Raw genomic sequence first — 23369 nt, 5'->3', positions numbered from 1 at the left:
CTTCCTTTTTCACTGATTATACTATCTTTATCTTCATTTTTACCTACATTACCTTTCTCACAAATTATACTATCTTTACTTCTATTTTCGCCTACACTTCCCTTTCTCACTAATTATACTATCTTTACCTTTAAAAGCTTCACCTTTACCTTCAGAAACTTCACCATTTTTGCCAATCACCCCATCTTTAACCTCAAAAACTTCATCAATTACACCTTTTTTGCGAATCACCCCATCTATAACCTCAAAAACTTCACCAAATACACTCCGTATATCAAACTCGGGAACATCTAAAACATCAACATACGTGTAGCCTATACCGGGGAACTTGTTCACATCTACACCCAAACTAATCACATGCGTCACATTGTTCACAGCTAGCAGGTCTCTGTCACATGCCACGTCCTGTGATCCCATGAACAGGTGATCTGTGATTTTCGCAATCTGCAGGTCTGGTTTGTTGTCAACAATGTAGCCGGGCTGTGAGCTTGTTGTCAACCGATTTGTGAAAGTGTTGCCGACAAAGTTTTCGTGCACAATTTTGCCGTCAACTGTTTTGACAACGGTTTCGGTGTGGGCGAGTTTGGATTTTTGTTTCTTCAGTTGGTCTAGGAGACTCATGGTTGGTAGATTTCTGAAAAAGAGGGAGATTGAGTTTTATTATTGGTACCTATGGTTAAGGAGAAAAGATAGCATAAGAAGATCCCATGTTTTGTAGAATTCATTCAAAGTTTGGAAGTTTTGTTTCAAATTATGGTGTTGTGTATCAAGTTGAGATGATACTGTATCATATTGTGGTGATACTGTATCATGTGTTGTGATATGCTGTATCATTTTTGGTGATATCATAGAGAAAAGATAGCATAAGAAGATATCCCATGGTTTGTAGAATTCATTCAACTTTTTGAAATTTTGTTTCAAATTATGATGTTGTGTATCAAGTTAAGATGATACTGTATCATATTGTGTATCAAGTTGAGATGATACTGTATCATATTGTGGTGATACTGTATCGTGTGTGGTTATATACTGTATCATTTGTGGTGATATCATAGAGAAAAGATAGCATAAGAAGATATCCCATAGTTTGTAGAATTCTATCAAAGTTTGAAAGTTTTGTATGAAAATATGATGTTGTGTATCAAGTTGAGATGATACTGTATCATATTGTGGTGATACTGTATCGTGTGTGGTTATATACTGTATCATTTATGGTGATACCATAGAGAAAAGATAGCATAAGAAGATAACCCATGGTTTGTAGAATTCATTCAACTTTTTGAAATTTTGTTTCAAATTATGGTGTTGTGTATCAAGTTGAGATGATACTGTATCATATTGTTGTGATACTGTATAGTGTGTGGTTATATACTGTATCATTTGTGGTGATATCATAGAGAAAAGATAGCATAAGAAGATATCCCATAGTTTGTAGAACTCTATCAAAGTTTAAAAGTTTTGTATCAAACTATGATGTTGTGTATCAAGTTAAGATGATACTGTATCATATTGTGCTTATATTGTGTATCAAGTTGAGATGATACTGTATCATACTGTGTATCAAGTTGAGATGATACTGTATCATTCAAGGTGATAGCATAGAGAAAAGATACCATGAGAAGAAAATGCCATGGTAAGGGCATAATTTATTATTTCACTTATTTAACCAATCATTTTAACATAACACAAAATTTAGGGCCCGAGCTCGGGATTTAGCTAAGCCCTAGACTTTAAACAGCTGGAATCAGAAAATTGGCTTTTCAAAACGGGGCGTAGTCGCAGCTTTTATAACAGTAGTCGTAGTTTCTATTTTCTCATTTCTATAATTGGAATCGTTTTTCCTTGACGAAATTAGACATTCCTAAATAATTCAAAATAGCTGAAACTTTACTCTATTTTCTCCTTATTTTATTTTGTGTTAAATTTTCTAGTTTTTCGAAATTTAATTCAAACTTGACTATGACAATGACTGCGACTACGCCCCGTTTTGGAAAGCCAATTTTCTGACTCCAGCTGTTTAAAGTCTAGAGTTACATCTGGTAACACCTAATATTATTGCTGACGCTGTATTCCATTGTAATGCTCGATCATAGTACTTTTAGTCAGTCTACTGCCAAACTTCACCGAGAGCACTTCTCTCTTTTTCGATGTATATTTTATAATTATGTGTTTGAAAATAAAGTTTTCTTTTTAAAAAAGGTGTTTGGTTACCCCAGAACTATAACTTAGGACTTAGCTAAATCCCGAGCTCGGAAACTGGCCGTAAATCTGAATTCAAATTTAAATTTTATTCCTCTCAATTATTCAAATTCGGAGCAAATACCAAGATGGCTAGTTGTGTAAAGCTGGATTCCTGCCTATCAGTAACAGTGAACGTATCCGATTCAGTTAGAATAGAATTCCTATGAGTTCTTATGGGACTATTCATACTAGCTCGGTCGGGCTGAGCGTGAAAGGTCCCATTAGAAGACATGGGAATGATATTAACTTAACTAAAGCCCAAAACTGTTCTAATTCTAATTTTATACACCAGCCCAAATGTAGCTAGGCTATTATACACTAGCAGGTAACCCGTGCTCCGCAAGGGTCTAATTAAAAACTTGACAAACTGAAAACTTGACCCATTGAAATCTTGAATAGGCCTGTAACCATCCTCGGTAAATTAAGATTCTAGCAAAGAGAAAAGATACCATGAGAAGACAATGCCATGGTATAGGGCATAATTTATTATTTCACTTATTTAACCAATCATTTAACATAACACAACAATTAGGGTCGGTTCCCGAGCTCGGGATTTAGCCAAGTCCTAGACTTTAAACAGCTGGAGTCAGAAAATTGGCTTTCCAAAACGGGGCGTAGCCGCAGTTTTTATAACAGTAGTCGTAGTTTCTATTTTCTCATTTCTATAATTGGAAACGTTTTTCCTTGACAAAATTAGACATTCCTAAATAATTCAAAAAACTGAAACTTTACTCTATTTTCTCCTTATTTTATTTTGTGTTAAATTTTCTAGTTTTTCGAAATTTAATTCAAACGTGACTGACAATGACTGCGACTACGCCCCGTTTTGGAAAACTAATTTTCTGACTCCAGCTGTTTAAAGTCTAGGACTTTAGCTAAAAGAAGCTAAATCCCAAGGTCGGATACCGGCCCTAAATGTTGTGTTATGTTAAATGATTGGTTAAATAAGTGAAATAATAAATTATGCCCTATACCATGGCATTATCTTCTCATGCTATCTTTTCTCTATGCTATCACCTTAAATGATACAGTATCATCTCAACTTGATACACAATATCAACACAATATGATACAGTATCATCTCAACTTGATACACAATATCAACACAATATGATACAGTATCATCTCAACTTGATACACAACATCATAGTTTGATACAAAACTTTTAAACTTAGCTAAATCCCGAGCTCGGAAACCGGCCCTTAGAAAAGTACCACAGCTTAACTTAAGCCCAAAACTGTTCTAATTCTAATTTATACACCAGTCCAAATGTAGCTAGGCTGTTATATACTAGCAGGTAACCCGTGCTCCGCAAGGGTCTAATTAAAAACTTGACAAACTGAAAACTTGACCCATTAAAATCTTAAATAGGACTGTAACCATCCTCGGTAAATTAAGAATCTATGCAAAATTGCAAGTTAATCAATTGAGACGTGATGATGCGTCATTAGTGAATTTCTTATCTGTATAAGCCAGTTTTTTCCTTTATTATATTATAGATATCTCACCTTTATTCAAACGTGTGTCAGTCCTTTAGCATACTTGGATTTAGCCAAAGCAATAGCGTGTCTGGTGCTCAGTTTTCGTGTTTCATCTCTTACCACAGCCTTCCGTTGCTCTTCCTTGATCTTTGAACTACGTAGGTTGATTTTCTCGTTGATACTCAGCTGTTTTGTGTCTTTGGAAGTTGCAACCTTCAAAAATAATAATACATTTATTCAACTAAATTTAAATGAAAGTTGAATTAAGCTGCGTTTGAACAAACCAGAGTTGTAAACTAGTTGCTGCGTTTGAACAAACCAGAGTAGTCAACTAGTTGCTGCGTTTGAACAAACCAGAGTTGTCAACTAGTTGCTGCGTTTGAACAAACCAGAGTTGTCAACTAGTTGCTGCGTTTGAACAAACCAGAGTTGTCAACTAGTTGCTGCAGTTTGTTGCCAATTTCTTAGAAAGCACAGCAACATTGATTCGTCAACATGTGGGAATCCTTGTTTCCAACAAAAAAAAATTTTCCTTACAGAATTGAAAAGGAAATTGAATGATCAATGTGAACGAATAAAAACGTGTTATTCTCAAAAAAAGCGAAACACGTTGCCTTTTTGAGAATGAAACACTTTGAGGGCCGATTTCCGAGCTCGGGATTTAGCCAAGTCCTAGACTTTAAACAGCTGGAGTCAGAAAATTGGTTTTCCAAAACGGGGCGTAGTCGCAGTCATTGTCATAGTCACGTTTGAATTAAATGTAGAAAAACTAGAAAATTGAGCACAAAATAATATAAAGAGAAAATAGTGTAAAGTTTCAGCTATTTTGAATTATTTAGGAATGTCTAATTTCGTCAAAGAAAAACGTTTCCAATTATAGAAATGAGAAAATAGAAACTACGACTACTGTTATAAAAGCTGCGACTACGCCCCGTTTTGGAAAGCCAATTTTCTGACTCCAGCTGTTTAAAGTCTAGGACTTAGCTAAATCCCGAGTTTGGAAACCGGCCCTAAATGTTAATTACGGTATACAATGAAAAACAGTCAAATCATGTATTATTTTTGAAACACGTCACGTCTACAGTTCACATAGAATATTCTTAATAATAAATCCAATAATAAATAAATAAATATCTTCAATAATAAATCCATTGTATGAAGTATTTAATGTAGAAGTAGGGCAATGACTTTCTCAACATTTCAAATACTTCTTCCAAAACGGTTTTTATAATAGGTTTAAACGTGAAGTACTGGTGGTTTATTTTTGGTTCAATTATTGAATTATTTTGAAAACAAAAAACTAAAGCAAATGCCCTGAAGAATTGAATTCTCTTTCCAATAACATACAGAACTTCAATTTCTGTCTATAGATAATAAGGGCGCTATGTAATTCAGAAGATTACATTGATCTTATGGGAAATAATTTAATATGACCTATTATAATCATATTAATGTTGAATATTGATATCCAGAAAGATAAATAAAGGGTTTCAATTGATCTTGAACTGGAGCTATTGTATATATGTAATCATATTATATTAAGCGAGCAAGTTCTGTAGATCTGTTTATATTTTCATTGACCGAACGAAGTGAGTTTGGCGTTTTGCATTTCTCTTAATGTTTAACTGTTTAAATGATTATATGTTGCGCATTTACGGCGAAACGCGGAAATAGATTTTCATGAAATTTGACAGGTATGTTCCTTTTTCAATTGCGCGTCGACGTATATACAAGGTTTTTGGAAATTTTGGATTTCAAGGATAATATGAAAGGAAAAAGGAGCCTCCTTCATACGCCAATATTGGAGTAAAAATCAGACTATAGAATTATTCATCATAAATCAGCTGACAAGTGATTACACAGATGTGTGGAGAAGCCAGTCTATTGCTGTATTTACATAAGGTCTATAGTTTCAATCAGGTACTTGTGGATGAGAATACTGCGTGAGGTCCACTGTTCACAGAACTACTAGTATCTGGTTATTTATGATCAACGGATCTCGAAAACGGCTTTAACGATTTTCACGAAATTTGGAACATAGAAGGTTTATGATATAAAAATTTGATTGCACTAGGTCTCATCCCTGGGAAAACTTGCGGAAGGGCATTAAAAGGATAACAATTATTCATCCTTGGGAAAACAGATGATAATTTCGTCGTCTGTCGAAACAGAAGATGCGTGTGTGTGAGAGAGACAGAATTATTTCCAGCTGTGTAATCAATCAGCGAGAAATTTCAATCGACTTGATTAAAATAATCTGATTTGTTGACATGACATGATAATCATTTTAAACTAGAGTAGCCTATATCATAGTTTTCAAAGTTATTCATTATTTGACAATTTTAAGTGATTAGTGAGTGTTATTTTGTTATTCAATTTGGTTTGTAAATAATCTAAATTAGAACTTCTTTGTTTTTAAATGTTTGGACTGAAAATTGAACCCGAATTCAAGTGTATGGAACATAACCTACTTTCTGGACTATTTATAGTGTACAAATCAAAATTCGGGGAAGAAACAGTTTTGGGCTGTGCCTGTTAGTTTTTCCCCGATCATTTTAAAGAATTGTGTTCTGTTTATCAATAGTTTATAAATAAATAACGAGCGAAGCTCGGTGCCCCGATATTACATTTTGTTTGAGAACTATGTTAGAAGAATTAAAGTTATTCAAGACCGACGTACATTCATGAACAAAAATGAAGAAAACATTAAACAAAGGTTGAACATTTTTTGAAACTTACCTTCACAGTTCTCCTCTCCTCCCTCCTATCTTCCTCCTCCTCTTCCTCTTCCTCCTCTTCTTCTCCACCTTCTTCCTCTCCTTCTACTTCTTCTCCAACAGTTCGTTTCACAACGTTCTCCTGTCCTTTGGCGGGCGCTTCCAAGGCCTCTTTACTGTAGACCACGTCAGTTAAATACAGTCCATAGGCAGGCACACTCTTAAGTCCGTCAAGCCAAGTGCCAGGGTTCAGGAATAGAGATTCAACGTCTTTGTAGTTAACTTTACCCTGGCCCACACCTATTAGTACTGCTACTGTGCGTCTAACTGTGGAAAAAGGAGTTGAAAAGAAATTAGTTGACGGAAATAGTTGATAAAACTAGTTGACGGATGCAGTTGATAAAACTAGTTGACGGATGCAGTTGATAAAACTAGTTGACGGATGCAGTTGATAAAACTAGTTGACGGATGTAGTTGATGCAACTAGTTGACGGATGTAGTTGATAAAACTAGTTGACGGGAATAGTTGGTCTAATGTTCACAGACCAACTTGGCCTGGTTACACAAAGCCGGTTAAATTTTAACCGTGATTATTTTCACGAGAACCAATCAGAGAAGGCCTTTTTGATAAGACGGCTTCTCTGATTGGTCCCACCTCGCCTGAATATATAATTAAAGTTGTCAATGAGTCTTACCACTGTCACACTTCATTCGGGATCGACAGTTTATCGTAAAGGAATTGGCTTATACACGTAGGGGATAGAAAATTCAGGTATGACGCATCATCACGTCTCTACTACTCAACTGATTAACTTGAAATTCTTGATTTACCGAGGATGGTTACAGGTCTATTTTAAATTCTTCAAGGTTCCAGTAAATCAATTTTTAAAAAGACCCTTGCGGAGCACGGGTTACCTGCTAGTTATGATTGCAATAAACAACCATAGGTGTTGAAATAATATGTTTATAACTTTTTAATAAATTCGAGATATTTTTAGACAATATTCTACTGTTTTATGATGGTTAAATATCGGGGCACCGAACTTCGCTCGTTATTTTTATTTATTGATAAACAGAACACAATTCTCTGAAATGATTGTGTTTATATTTCACAGCCGGCTTTAAGATTGTCATCTTATGAATTTTGGGGATGCGATATTTTGATTTTTCATATATTCATTCGCTCTCTCACTTTTTTGCTGTCCACAGATTTTTCAGCCAAGGATGAATTATCCTTTTAATGTCGTTCAGCGAGTTTTCCCAAGGATGAGACCTAGTGCAATCGAATTTTTATATCATAAACCTACTATGTTTCAAATTTCGTGAAAATCGTTAGAGCCGTTTTCGAGATCAGTTGAACATAAATAGCCAGATATAAATAAAATATCGGGAGCCGAGCTTCGCTCTAGAGTACAAAAGCATAAAAAATTTATTACGAAAGAAGAAATTATAATAACATTCATACAAAAATGTTCTAATCAAAGTAAATTGAGATTAATTCCCAGAGGAATGCAAAAATTCCCCTCTCAAAGGCCCGGTTGCACAAAAGCCGGTTAAATATTAATCCTGTTTTAACTTCACGTGAACGAAATCAGAGAAGACCATTTCAAAAATATGGATCTACTGGAATTAATCAGGATTGAAAATAACCCGGCTTTTTTGCAACCGGCACTAAGTACCTGATTGAATGATTACAAAAGTTCAACAGCTGATTTTGACACAATCCCACACACATGAACTCGCCCACTCACTTCCATCACCAACAGACGACGAAATAATTATTATCAACTGTTTTTCCAAGGATAAATAATTATTATCCTTTTAGTGTCCTTCAGCGAGTTTTCCCAAGGATGAGACTTAGTGCAATCGAATTTTTATATCATAAACCTACTATGTTTCAAATTTCGTGAAAATCGTTGGAGCCGTTCTCGAGATCCGTTGGACATAAATAATCACATAACCATAATTATACAGAAATTGCTCGCTTAATATAATAGGATATGATATCAAAAACAGTATATGAAATTCAAACTCACCTGTTTGTACAAGAAAGATTTTCCAACGACTTTGACCTCCCAGTAATCAAAGTACTGATCGGTGAAATAGCCGGGAATGAGAGGTCGACCAGGATGTAAACTGACCGAATCCAGTCGCCTGACTGTGGTTGGAGGGGGCTCTACCCTTAACTTAGCTATTCTATAGTTGGACATGAACGATGCATAGTCTTTAGTGCCATCGAACAGAGGTAGGACAGACTCTACTGCTTTTATGTCGAAGTCTGAATCGCTGAAAGAAAGAACAAAATTTAGAAAAAAAGTTTTTATAATTCATTCATTTTAAAAATGACAAACACAGTTGTTGAATTCTTTTTTACTCTCCTTGCCCTATTACCATAGGTAAGGAAAGTATTCCTTTCCAAAAAAATTAAGGTACCTCAATATCAAGTTTTCTATACGTTTCAAAGTCCCCTGAGTCCAAAAACATGATTTTTGGGTGTTGGTCTGTGTGTGTGGGTGTGTGTGTGTCTGTGGACACGATAACTCCATTCCTAATTAACCGATTGACTTGAAATTTTAAACTCAAGGTCCTTATACCATGAGGATCCGACAATAAGAAATTCAATTCAAAATGGCGGGAAAAATGGCGGATAATGGTTAAAAAACCATATTTTTTACGGTTTTCTCGAAAAAGGCTCTAACGATTTTATTGAAATTTATACCCTAGATAGCTATTTATAAGCCCTATCAACTGACATGAGTCTCATTTCTGGGAAAATTGCAGGAGCTCCGTATTATTCCTGAGAAGAATGAATTTTGTTAAATTTCTATCACAATTTTCTCAAAAATGACTTGACCAATTTTTTTCAAATTCATACCCTGTATAGTTATTTATCAGCTCTATTAACTGGCATGAGTGTCCTCCCTGGGAAACTGACAGGGGGTCCACCCCATCCCTGAGAAATTTACTTTGTAACCTCCTTCTCGTGCGTGAGGTAGGTAGTAGAGCAGTTTATTCAAAAGAACACATGTCGATATTTTATTTGTAGAGCTGTTTTGACAAAACAGCTGTTTTGTTTTGACAACTTTTAAAAAATCCTCAAATTTCATAATTCAAACAAAGGAAAATGTACTCTGAAAACAATAACAATAGTATAATCATAGTTTTATTCATCATAGTTTTATCGGCATAATGTTATTCCTATAGATTATCCTCGTTTAAGAATGAGGCTTATAGATCAATGAGCAAGGAAAGTTGTGTGAGTGTACCACACCAGATTTTTTAATATTTTCACTAGCAGCATAGAGGAACGAAAACTTTATTTCGTTCATCTCTGCTTGGAGGTAACCCGTGTTCCGCAAGGATCTAATTAAAAACTTGACCTACTAAAATCTTGAAGAATTTGAAATAGACCTATAACTATCCTCGGTAAATTAAGAATCAACATGTAAAATGTCAAGTTAATGAGTTGAGTAGTTGAGACGTGATGATGCGTCATTCGTGAATTTCCTATCCCCTACCTGTATAAACCGATTCTTCCCTTCATTATATTATAGATTTTCTCGTCCTTAATTCTGAATTTCAACTACAATTTCAAGTATTTGGACAGGAAACTGTTGCAGAGTGAAAAGTGGCTATTTATTTACTCAATCATTATAACAAGGGCTTAATTTGAGACGGTACCCACCTGTACCTCTAACCGGGAATAGAATTAGGCTGAACTCACACTTAGGCGACTGAGGTGGAGAAGAGACTGGACTCTAGTGGAGAGCATGTGTTTCCAAATGGTGACACTCAGACCAGTCGATTCTAGTCTCCGCGACGTCACCATTTCAAAACACATGCTCTCCACTAGAGTCCAGTCTCTTCTCCACCTGAGTCGCCAGTTGAGCCTTAGACACTGACCAAGTGTCAGTTGAGCCTTAGATTACAGTTCTTTATTGATGTATGTTGAAGATATGTTATAGGTATGATATAATTACAGATTATAGGAATTGATTAAGTAGTATTGATAATATGCAATACAATACTAATTAACAGAAAATATTGGGATGAGATTTTAATTATGGTATTATGTAATATGGAGATAAGATATGAAAAATGGATAAATGAAAGGAGATTGGTTATTTTGTCATACAGGTAGAATTGGGAATAAATTATTGTTCAAATCGTCGGCCAATGGAAAGAGAGAGTAGGCGTGGCTCACCAGTCTGGATTTTGCGTGTGATTGGTCCGTCTTTCTCTCTCACTTGCTCACCCTCTCACTCTCTCTCTATACTCTTCAATATTGTTCTACGCGTATTTCTCTGTCCTTAACCATTTATAATATATCTTTCTATCTATACATTCTCTCTTCCTTTAATTAATTATTATAATAATTGTTATATTAAGTAATATAGAGAAAAGATAAGTGCGGTGATATTAAGTGCAATATTCGACTATAATTTGGTATTTTAATCATTCTAAATTCAAAAATTTTAGCTCATATTTATTTTTAGACAGAACTTTGAACTTTAACTCTCCTCAGTAAGAACATAACCTATTTTTTCGAACATTTTATTATTTATCAAAATTTGGGAACAGAATAGTTTTGGGCTATGCCTGTTGTTCTATCCCGATCATATTCGTATGATTTGTAATTGTATCAAAAGATAGTGTAAGAGGTATCCCATAGTATAGGTTGTTTATATACAAAATTTCAATCCGATTACTATCGACTACTGTCTATTATTAGTGTGTTGTTGGGAGTGTAAGAGTGTAAGAAGGGCACAGTATGAGAGACTACCAGCGTCACATAGCTTCACCAAAAACAACTACTAGGACTATCGGCTTCAGTTAACACTCACATTTGCAACATAGACACCCTATACACTGTCTATTATTAGTGTGTTGTTGGGAGTGTGAGAGTTTAAGAAGGGCACAGTATGAGAGACTACCAGCGTCACATAGCTTCACCAAAAACAACTACTAGGACTATCGGCTTCAGTTAACACTCACATTTGCAACATAGACACCCTATACACTGTCTATTATTAGTGTGTTGTTGGGAGTGTAAGAGTGTAAGAAGGGCACAGTATGAGAGACTACCAGTGTCACATAGCTTCACCAAAAACAACTACTAGGACTATCGGCTTCAGTTAACACTCACATTTGCAACATAGACACCCTATACACTGTCTATTATTAGTGTGTTGTTGGGAGTGTAAGAGTGTAAGAAGGGCACAGTATGAGAAACTATCAGCGTCACATAGCTTCACAAAAAACAACTACTAGAACTATCGGCTTCAGTTAACACTCACATTTGCAACATAAAGACCCTATAGCATGACATAATTTTATGCTATATTTTTTCTATGTTAATAACCACTGAATATTTAATAATATTATGATAATAATTGTTATATTAATAGATACTCACTGCACAAAATGACACCTCTTATACTCCTGTATTGGAGTAGGCACCAAGTGTGTAAAACTGAAGTCAGATTGAAATCCTGAATCTTTTTTCTGTACGGCAAACCTGTACAGGTAACTTCTATATAAGGGCAAAGCTCTGCTACTGAAATCAGGCTTCACTACCTAAAAATAGAAATTATTTGTTGAAAAACATCGATTGAATTCCATTAAATACAACTCAAATGACACATCATCACAAACTATGATAAGACACAACAATAATTTATTCAATTATTGGAACATTTTCTCATTTGAGGGCACCAGGAACTGAATCCAATTATTGCCCTCAAAACGCACATTAAGCATACAATTGAAAAACAATACATTCAAATGAAAATAAAATAACTCAACTATTATACTATTGAGTTGTAGGAATAAACTATAGAATATACAGCTACATTATCAAAATTAGTTGGTTTTTTGTGTAGTTGAGAAGTTGATATTGTAGTAAATATTCATATTGAATGAAAAAGACTTAGAAATTGTCAAAAAACACATATTTATGATACTTAGAAAGACCGGTTTCGGTTGTTACACCATTGTCAATCTCTGATAAACTCAGACTGTTTGCATACCGGAAAAACGGGAATGATTTAGATCTCTATCTAGAGGAAAATGTAAAATAATCTATGATAATTTATTATCAATCTATAAAGTCAAAATATAATTAAATTTCGTATAACAACTTTCGCTGTTCTTGAAGAGCATGCAATAAAGAATTAGACTATATATACTATAATAAAAAGTAAAAAGTAACGAGTATTGAAATTTGTTCATACCTGTGTACTAAGGATTCTAATAGGACACTGTATCTTACTAAAGTAATGATTTAGAGTGACAGTAATTGCATCTGGAGTTAGATTGGGAACATCTAGATCCACTGAGGCTGCCGATCTTAAAGCATGTACGCCTGCGTCTGTTCTGAAAATAAACAAATAATTATTAGTTTTCAGGGAGTGATGCGTGGTCTAGTGGATAGAGTGCTTGCGTAACAACCTAGAGGTCCCCGGTTCGAACCACGCTCATCACCAAAAGTTTTTGAACAGGTCACTCAGGTGTTATTGGTTAGGCACGTTAACTGTCGGTGCCGGCTGGAGTATTAGGTTAGTATGGTTAGTATTAGGGGAGTATTTGGCCGTGCACTGGAACCGATTTCATCCGAACCAGCATCGGCCGAAAACTACCGAACTCGTCCGAGCGATCCCCCAACAGATTAGGGTGGTTCTGATTAGGGTGGTGAGGAGGTAAACATATCAAAAGTCCCCATTCCTACTACCCCCTGTGCTAAGGGGGTGGTGGTGGTTCAAAGGTACCATTTTTTGGTTTCTCGCATATAACTCGAAAATTATCCATTTTACAGACATGACTATTCTATAAGAAATTAAAGCTTACATAAGTTCCTACAATATTTATTTAACAACTTTTTTCTATATCTCTTTCGTCCATTGCAACAGGTTCATACGTCCGTGCACGGCCGTCTCCGGCCGATCAAGTTTTCAATCCGAATTAAATGTGATTTTCCGGCTCTATCCGGCCGAAGTCGAGCTGAGACATCATCCTAACCTCCAAATTGTTTCACAGTCTTGTTTGTTTTCGTTTTTTGAACTTGTTCTGTTTTATAAAGTTGGACAATGAAAAGTTGATAAGTTTGGTTCAAGAGTATGTTCCGTTGTGGGATATGAAAATTCCAAGAGAAAAGATTTAGAGAAAATTCCAAGACTATCGGCTTCAGTTAACACTCACATTGCAACATAGACACCTATACACTGTCTATTATTAGCGTGTTGTTGGGAGTGTGAGAGTGTAAGAAGGGCACAGTATGAGAGACTACCAGCGTCACATAGCTTCACCAAAAACAACTACTAGGACTATCGGCTTCAGTTAACACTCACATTTGCAACATAGACACCCTATACACTGTCTATTATTAGTGTGTTGTTGGGAGTGTAAGAGTGTAAGAAGGGCACAGTATGAGAAACTATCAGCATCACATAGCTTCACAAAAAACAACTACTAGAACTATCGGCTTCAGTTAACACTCACATTTGCAACATAAAGACCCTATAACATGGCATAATTTTATGCTATATTTTTTCTATGTTAATAACCACTGAATATTTAATAATATTATGATAATAATTGTTATATTAATAGATACTCACTGCACAAAATGACACCTCTTATACTCCTGTATTGGAGTAGGCACCAAGTGTGTAAAACTGAAGTCAGATTGAAATCCTGAATCTTTTTTCTGTACGGCAAACCTGTACAGGTAACTTCTATATAAGGGCAAAGCTCTGCTACTGAAATCAGGCTTCACTACCTAAAAATAGAAATTATTTGTTGAAAAACATCGATTGAATTCCATTAAATACAACTCAAATGACACATCATCACAAACTATGATAAGACACAACAATAATTTATTTAATTATTGGAACATTTTCTCATTTGAGGGCACCAGGAACTGAATCCAATTATTGCCCTCAAAACGCACATTAAGCATACAATTTGAAAAACAATACATTCAAATGAAAATAAAATAACTCAACTATTATACTATTGAGTTGTAGGAATAAACTATAGAATATACAGCTACATTATCAAAATTAGTTGATTTTTTGTGTAGTTGAGAAGTTGATATTGTAGTAAATATTCATATTGAATGAAAAAGACTTAGAAATTGTCAAAAAACACATATTTATGATACTTAGAAAGACCGGTTTCGGTTGTTACACCATTGTCAATCTCTGATAAACTCAGACTGTTTGCATACCGGAAAAACGGGAATGATTTAGATCTCTCACTAGAGGAAAATGTAAAATAATCTATGATAATTTATTATCAATCTATAAAGTCAAAATATAATTAAATTTCGTATAACAACTTTCGCTGTTCTTGAAGAGCATGCAATAAAGAATTAGACTATATATACTATAATAAAAAGTAAAAAGTAACGAGTATTGAAATTTGTTCATACCTGTGTACTAAGGATTCTAATAGGACACTGTATCTTACTAAAGTAATGATTTAGAGTGACAGTAATTGCATCTGGAGTTAGATTGGGAACATCTAGATCCACTGAGGCTGCCGATCTTAAAGCATGTACGCCTGCGTCTGTTCTGAAAATAAACAAATAATTATTAGTTTTCAGGGAGTGATGCGTGGTCTAGTGGATAGAGTGCTTGCGTAACAACCTAGAGGTCCCCGGTTCGAACCACGCTCATCACCAAAAGTTTTTGAACAGGTCACTCAGGTGTTATTGGTTAGGCACGTTAAACTGTCGGTGCCGGCTGGAGTATTAGGTTAGTATGGTTAGTATTAGGGGAGTATTTGGCCGTGCACTGGAACCGATTTCATCCGAACCAGCATCGGCCGAAAACTACCGAACTCGTCCGAGCGATCCCCCAACAGATTAGGGTGGTTCTGATTAGGGTGGTGAGGAGGTAAACATATCAAAAGTCCCCATTCCTACCCCCTGTGCTAAGGGGGTGGTGGTGGTTCAAAGGTACCATTTTTTGGTTTCTCGCATATAACTCGAAAATTATCCATTTTACAGACATGACTATTCTATAAGAAATTAAAGCTTACATAAGTTCCTACAATATTTATTTAACAACTTTTTTCTATATCTCTTCGTCCATTGCAACAGGTTCATACGTCCGTGCACGGCCGTCTCCGGCCGATCAAGTTTTCAATCCGAATTAAATGTGATTTTCCGGCTCTATCCGGCCGAAGTCGAGCTGAGACATCATCCTAACCTCCAAATTGTTTCACAGTCTTGTTTGTTTTCGTTTTTTGAACTTGTTCTGTTTTATAAAGTTGGACAATGAAAAGTTGATAAGTTTGGTTCAAGAGTATGTTCCGTTGTGGGATATGAAAATGTAAGAAGGGCACAGTATGAGAGACTACCAGCGTCACATAGCTTCACCAAAAACAACTACTAGGACTATCGGCTTCAGTTAACACTCACATTTGCAACATAAAAACCCTATAACATGGCATAATTTTATGCTATATTTTTTCTATGTTAATAACCACTGAATATTTAATAATATTATGATAATAATTGTTATATTAATAGATACTCACTGCACAAAATGACACCTCTTATACTCCTGTATTGGAGTAGGCACCAAGTGTGTAAAACTGAAGTCAGATTGAAATCCTGAATCTTTTTTCTGTACGGCAAACCTGTACAGGTAACTTCTATATAAGGGCAAAGCTCTGCTACTGAAATCAGGCTTCACTACCTAAAAATAGAAATTATTTGTTGAAAAACATCGATTGAATTGCATTAAATACAACCCAAATGACACATCATCACAAACTATGATAAGACACAACAATAATTTATTTAATTATTGGAACATTTTCTCATTTGAGGGCACCAGGAACTGAATCCAATTATTGCCCTCAAAACGCACATTAAGCATACAATTTGAAAAACAATACATTCAAATGAAAATAAAATAACTCAACTATTGAGTTGTAGGAATAAACTATAGAATATACAGCTACATTATCAAAATTAGTTGATTTTTTGTGTAGTTGAGAAGTTGATATTGTAGTAAATATTCATATTGAATGAAAAAGACTTAGAAATTGTCAAAAAACACATATTTATTGATACTAAGAAAGACCGGTTTCGGTTGTTACACCATTGTCAATCTCTGATAAACTCAGACTGTTTGCATACCGGAAAAACGGGAATGATTTAGATCTCTCACTAGAGGAAAATGTAAAATAATCTATGATAATTTATTATCAATCTATAAAGTCAAAATATAATTAAATTTCGTATAACAACTTTCACTGTTCTTGAAGAGCATGCAATAAAGAATTAGACTATATATACTATAATAAAAAGTAAAAAGTAACGAGTATTGAAATTTGTTCATACCTGTGTACTAAGGATTCTAATGGGACACTGTATCTTACTAAAGTAATGATTTAACGTGACAGTAATTGCATCTGGAGGTAGATTGGGAACATCTAGATCTACTGAGGCTGCTGATCTTAAAGCATGTACGCCTGCGTCTGTTCTGAAAATAAACAAATAATTATTAGTTTTCAGGGAGTGATCCGTGGTCTAGTGGATAGAGTGCTCGCGTAGCAGCCTAGAGGTCCCCGGTTCGAACACCGCTCATCACCAAAAGTTTTTGAACAGGTCACTCAGGTGTTATTGGTTAGGCACGTTAAACTGTCGGTGCCGGCTGGAGTATTAGGGGAGTATTTGGCCGTCCACTGGAACCGATTTCACCCGAACCAGCATCGGCTGAAAACTACCGAACTGTCCGAGCGATCCCCCAACAGATTAGGGTGGTTCTGGGTTTAGGGTGTTTCTGATTAGGGTGGTGAGGAGGTAAACATATCAAAAGTCCCCATTCCTACTACCCCCTGTGCTAAGGGGGGGGTGGTGGTTCAAAGGTACCATTTTTTGGTTTCTCGCATATAACTCGAAAATTATCCATTTTACAGACATGACTATTCTATATGAAATTAAAGCTTACATAAGTTCCTACAATATTGATTTAACAACTTTTTTCTATATCTCTTTCGTCCATTGCAACAGGTTCATACGTCCGTGCACGGCCGTCTCCGGCTAATCAAGTTTTCGATCTGAATTGAATGGTATTTTCCGGCTCTATCCGGCCGAAGTCGAGCTGAGACAACATCATCCTAACCTCAAAATTGTTTCACAGTCTTGTATGTTTTTGTTTTGTTGATAAGTTTGGTTCAAGAGCATATTCCGTTGTGGGATATGCGAGACAAAAGATATCATCGACGTGATGTTCAAAGGAATCTGTGAACAAAGATTGCTTTAACTAGCTGATAACTAGCCTGATTTTGTGGATATTTGTTGAAGGTAAGGTTATTGTAATGGATAACTAATTTAGTGTATATTTGGTTATTCCATTTTCAAAATCTCAATGATTGACCGAGCGAAGTGAGGTCTAAGATTCAAGTCGACGGTTTGGCATTTCTCTTAATGTTTAAATTTAAATGTTCGAATGTTTAAATGTTGTGCATTTACGGCGAAACGCGGTAATACATTTTCATGAAATTTGACAGGTATGTTCCTTTTTAAATTGCGCGTCGACGTATATACAAGGTTTTTGGAAATTTTGCATTTCAAGGATAATATAAAAGGAAAAAGGAGCCTCCTTCATACTCCAATATTACCGTTAAAGTCAGACTATAGAATTATTCATCATAAATCAGCTGTCTAGTGGACTATAATACTACCTGTGCAAAAACATCGAACATCTTGAAAATGTATCTCTCCATTAACATTAGTAGACAGTAAGTTGACTATAATACTACCCGTTCAAAAACATCGAACATCTTGAAAATTTATCTTTCCATCAACGTTGTAGACAGTTACCCTGATAGCAGGTGTCACACACATATTCCGGGACGACACGTTACGGTACGATATAGGACAGAATGCTCTATGTTTATTTAGGATTTTTTCTAGACATTTTTAATTGATAAATTATTTATTAATTTTTGTGAAAACATAACAACAGGACAATGTAACTCACTGAGTGCGAGGTCTACTGTTCACAGAACTACTAGTATAATCATTGTTTATGAAAGATGTTGGTGGGTATGATAGTAGTTAATACAATAATTGGCAACTAGACTGTCGTAAACGGTTCCAATGGACGACCATATTCGGCCGAATTACCGGCCGGCAGATTCGTCCGATCCAACGACCGAACAGATCGGTTGAATACGGTTCCAGTGGACGGTTACCCTTAGTGTCGTAAGGCCCATTGACGGCTTAAATAATATTTTCCTACAGTTACGTTGAAAAGTGGCCATTGCTGCACTGATTACAGAACGCAAAGAATCACTTTTCCGCTCTAGTGCGGGAAAAATTTTTCTGCACTCCAGATTTGCAACATGGCAACGCAAAATACTTAGTAGGTTATATGGAGCAACAGTGCAGCAAAATCAAAATGAAGTTGGTAACAGTGACTGCTGTGGCTGCTATAGTGAGCAGAGGTGCAACCAAGCACAACGCGCTAATTATTATTCATTATATATTATAACCAAGGACAACATTTTTATTCAATTTGACAATAAATTAAGGTTTTTATCAATAATAAAATTACACAGAAAAACATTTGATGCATTTCAGGCAATTTTACCCATAATTACCCACTTTTCATATTCAATGGTAACTGTAGGAAAAACTTAATGTGAAATACGTGCGCAAAGTTCCTCTGCTGCACTCAAGAAACCATTCCGCCTACGGCTCGGGCGTAAACGTTTCTTTCGGTGCAGCAAACTGTCACTTTGCGCACTAGTTGCACAATAGTTATTTGTGCAACTAGTGCGCAAAGTGACAGTTTGCTGCATCGAAAGAAACGTTTACGCCCGAGCCGTAGGCGAGGGCGGAATGGTTTCTTGAGTGCAGCAAACGAACTTTGCGCACGTATTTCACATTAAATTTTCCTACAGTTACCATTGAATAAGAAAAGTGGGTAATTATGGGTAAAATTGCCTGAATAATGTAGTAGTGTTTGAATGGCGGGGGGCAGCTGTGTGGTGTGTGCTGTGGTGGCACTGTGCTGTCGTTGTCGTTGGTTATAATATATAATGAATAATAATTAGCGCGTTGTGCTTCGTTGCACCTCTGCTCACTATAGCAGCCCACTCACTGTTACCAACTTAATTTTGATTTTGCTGCACTGGTGCTCCATATAACCTACTAAGTATTTTGCGTTGTCATGCTGCAAATCTGGAGTACGCAAAGTACTCACTTTGCGCACTAGTGCGGAAAAGTGATTCTTTGCAGCCTGCAATCAGTGCACAAATGGTCACTTTTCAGGGTATCTGTGGGAAAATAACTATTTCAGGTGTGGTAAAACTTCCGTCAGGAACTTCCCACCAATAAAAGCCATACGAATATTTTTATTATTATTTACCCTGTGAACCGATTCACCCGGGCCGCGTGACAAATTATATGTATACTTTTCTGTAAGTTGTGTAATTCTGAATCCTATTATATTAAGCGAGCATTTTCTGTATGTCTGTTTATATTTTTATATCTGGGGCCTATTTCACACGTACAAGTATTGTTACCACCCATGGTTACGAACAAGTACTTGTAGTTACAAGATTACAAGTACTCTCGTTTCACAAAAATTATGATCTACAAGTTTACAATTTTACAAGCAATATAATGTTTTTTGTACAGTCTACTTCATTTATTGCTGAATTTGTAACCTACACAGTATTTATGTACTCTGTATATATATAGTAAATGTACTATATATATAATGTATACTATATATACTGTGTATATATACTATAGTACACATAACCTATGAGGTAATACATTAATAACTATTTTGGAAATTTATTAAATTCAATTTCCTGATGCATATATTTCCAAAATAATGATTTTTAGAGGAATATATGGCATTTTTGATTATTAGAAATATTTATTGAATACTTAAAATCATTTCAATGATCACTTGTAAATCCTTTACATAGCTTTCCACTTCGGTAGAAATTTCATAGTTACGAACAAGTAATTTCGACAAAAATTGTTGGCTACAATGAAAATCTTTGTGAAACACTTGTTCGTAACAAGCAAATCACTTGTAAACTTGTAGAAATTCATTTTAACTACAAGTTTAAAATTCTGCTTTTGTGAAACGCTAGTAATCAGCTGTTATCCAAAACCATGGTTGGCAACAAGACTTGTAACCTACTTGAACCTTTGTGAAACGGGCCCCTGGTTATTTATGTTCAACGGATCTCGAAAACGGCTCTAACGATTCTCACGAAATTTGGAACATAGGTTTATGATATAAAAATTCGATTGCACTAGGTCTCATCCCTGGGAAAACTCGTTGAAAGACATTAAAAAGATAACTTATCCTTGGCTGAAACAGCTGAGACTTTCGTCGTATGTGGATAGTGAAAAGTGAGCGAGTGATTCTGTGGAAAATCAAAATAGTGCATCCCCGAAATTCATAAGCTGACGTATAGCCAGCTGTAAAATATAAACACGATCATTTTAGAGAATTGTGTTCCGTTTATCAATAAATAAAAATAAGGAGCGAAGCTCGGTGCCCTGATATTGATTAAATTATATCATTATATACTACTAGTTTTGTGAATAGTTAGTAGACCTCACGCAGTATTCTCTTCCACAAGTACCTGATTGAAACTATAGACCTTATGGAAATACAGCAATAGACTGGCTTCTCCACACATCTGTATAATCACTTGTCAGCTGATTTATGATGAATAATTCTATAGTCTGATTTTTACTCTAATATTGGCGTATGAAGGAGGCTCCTTTTTCCTTTTATATTATCCTTGAAATGCGAAATTTCCAAAAACTTGTATATACGTCGACGCGCAATTAAAAAAGGAACATACCTGTCAAATTTCATGAAAATCTATTACCGGGTTTCGCCGTAAATGCGCAACATTTAAACATCAAAGAGAAATGCCAAACCGTCGACTTGAATCTTAGACCTCACTACGCTCGGTCAATTAAGCAAGAAATTATATTTTTCAATAATATCATAATGTATTCTCATAATAAGGATGAAATATTTCTTCAATTAATTATTAATTCTACATTGTTAAAAGACGATTTGGCAACAGAGCAAAGCGAGAAAGAGATAGCGCTATCCGCTTTGTTGAATGATTGATAAGGATAGCAATACCATTGCAAATCAAACACTGCCATTATAACAAGGACCTCACTATAGTACCAGGTTTACCAGGTTTCGCCGTAAATGCGCAACATATAAACATTTAAAAATTAAGAGAAATGCCAAATCGTCGACTTGAATCTTAGACATCACTTCGTTCGGTCAAATATAAACACGATCATTTTAGAGAATTGTGTTCTGTTTATCAATAAATAAAAATAACAAAAGACGCTCGGTGCTCCGATATTGATTAAATTGAAATTGAAATTAAAATTGAATTTGAAAATGTTTTATTGGCAGAAATATAAAATTACATCTTGGAAATAGATAATAAAAGCAATACAAATTTTACAACATGAGAAAATACTATTATAAAATAAAATGCAATGCCAACAGTATTTGCATCTCGAGTTACTAAACCTGTTTGTGATGGTGATATAAAATTGATTACAAAACTATAGCGCTAAAATGTAGTTACTGATATTATATCATATATTATATATTATACTATTTTGGAGATAATAGATGGATAGAATCTGACTCACCTACTCGCAGTATGTAGAATTGGCAGTTTTTCCAAAAGCAAACGTCTTTTTAAAGCATCCTCTATCACCTCAGTTACAGCAGGTGTGATAAGGTTTGTCTTCACATGACGTGGAATCAGACGTTGGACACCTCTTGGAAAAATAAAAAATATATTCAAATTAGGAGTATTAATAAACATAATATACTTTAGAACTACCTATAGAGATTCTTCAAGTGTAGTTTTTGCTGAAAATAGTGTAGTAGTATGTGAAACAACTGTTTGCAGCGTGAGAATTTAACAATTTTTTTCTTGGGTGGTAGAACAATTGGTTTAAAAAGTGTGGTAGTAGAATTTATGATAATTTTTTGTGGTTTTAATTAGTGATCACGTAATAATCATTAGCATTTAGAGCTGATATTACTGGCTAAGTAGCGGTTACCCATCCAACGTTAACTAAATACTAAACGTGTCTACTGAGTACCTACTCATCAATACTTAAAAAACCGGTATACAGTAGTTATTCCGAAACAATTTTTTTCTTGGGTGGTAGGAAAAATGGTTTATAAAGTGTGGTAGTAAAAATTATGAAAATTTCTTGTGTTTTCGAGCAATGATCACGTATTAATCATTGGCATTAAAAGTTAATGGTGCTGACCAAATCCAACATGTCTACTGATAAGATAACTCGTCTACTACTACTATACCGGTATGCCGTAGTCAATAGGCATAATTATTCAAACATATTTGGATAATAATGGATCAGCTTGAATGATTGAAAAACCTATACGTACATAGAAAAATAAAGAAATACTAGCCGAGAAATCATGTAAATTAGGAAAATTAGGACTTGATTCCCAAACAAGAGTAACAAAGAAGCATCATGTCTTGTACAATAAAATTGTTGATTGAATTGAAAGAATGATGCTTACAAATAGGAGAAATATAAATATTGTTGAATTACCTAAAACCTGTACCAATATATGAGAAATAAAGCAGAAATCTTCTCATTTTAAACCAATGCTACAAAAAATCAAATAAAACTCTCATAAAGCACGTTTAACCCAACCTCAAAAAACGAACTTGAGGTTATGATTTCAGATGCCGAATTGGCTTTTTGCAATGGAAGAAACAGCTGTTTAGTGGAAGTGAATTAATTGTATTATAAATAATCATTTTTTTCTCGAATTGGAAGGTATTTATTAATATAAAAATTAGAAAGAATAAATCTATTGATAATATCTATTTTAAATAATAAAAAATT

General features: G+C 35.0%; 2 protein-coding genes across 2 annotated transcripts; both read right to left on the bottom strand.

The window, feature by feature from the left end:
- Positions 1 to 81: 81 nt before the first annotated feature.
- On the bottom strand, positions 82 to 621 carry LOC111053834 (dual specificity protein phosphatase 19). Its single transcript, XM_022340765.2, has one exon. It carries the CDS (start codon positions 619 to 621, stop codon positions 82 to 84), a length of 540 nt encoding a protein of 179 aa, XP_022196457.2.
- On the bottom strand, positions 435 to 23225 carry LOC111053839 (tRNA pseudouridine synthase-like 1). Its single transcript, XM_039441151.1, has 10 exons — positions 23070 to 23225; positions 22128 to 22259; positions 16797 to 16938; positions 15986 to 16146; positions 12673 to 12814; positions 11856 to 12016; positions 8471 to 8725; positions 6462 to 6762; positions 3750 to 3935; positions 435 to 634 (listed from the first exon to the last, which is right to left on the bottom strand). Exons 1-9 carry the CDS (start codon positions 23114 to 23116, stop codon positions 3756 to 3758), a joined length of 1521 nt encoding a protein of 506 aa, XP_039297085.1. The 5' UTR covers positions 23117 to 23225; the 3' UTR covers positions 435 to 634; positions 3750 to 3755.
- Between the last annotated feature and the right edge of the window lie 144 nt (positions 23226 to 23369).

This window comes from Nilaparvata lugens, chromosome 14 (assembly GCF_014356525.2).
Source record: "Nilaparvata lugens isolate BPH chromosome 14, ASM1435652v1, whole genome shotgun sequence".
Taxonomy (NCBI): Eukaryota; Metazoa; Arthropoda; class Insecta; order Hemiptera; family Delphacidae; genus Nilaparvata; species Nilaparvata lugens.
The sequence above is the reverse complement of the archived record's forward strand: the minus strand, read 5'-3'. Positions and strand labels throughout refer to the sequence as shown.

Coding starts and splice junctions, on each gene's coding strand:
- LOC111053834 (XM_022340765.2), bottom strand. CDS start 621: ATGAGTCTCCTAGACCAACTGAAGAAACAAAAATCCAAACTCGCCCAC.
- LOC111053839 (XM_039441151.1), bottom strand. CDS start 23,116: ATGAGAAGATTTCTGCTTTATTTCTCATATATTGGTACAGGTTTTAG. Junction 12,017..12,672: donor TTAGAATCCTTAGTACACAG/GTATGAACAAAT, acceptor TTCTATTTTTAG/GTAGTGAAGCCTGATTTCAG. Junction 8,726..11,855: donor AAGAGGTGTCATTTTGTGCA/GTGAGTATCTAT, acceptor TCTTTCTTTCAG/CGATTCAGACTTCGACATAA.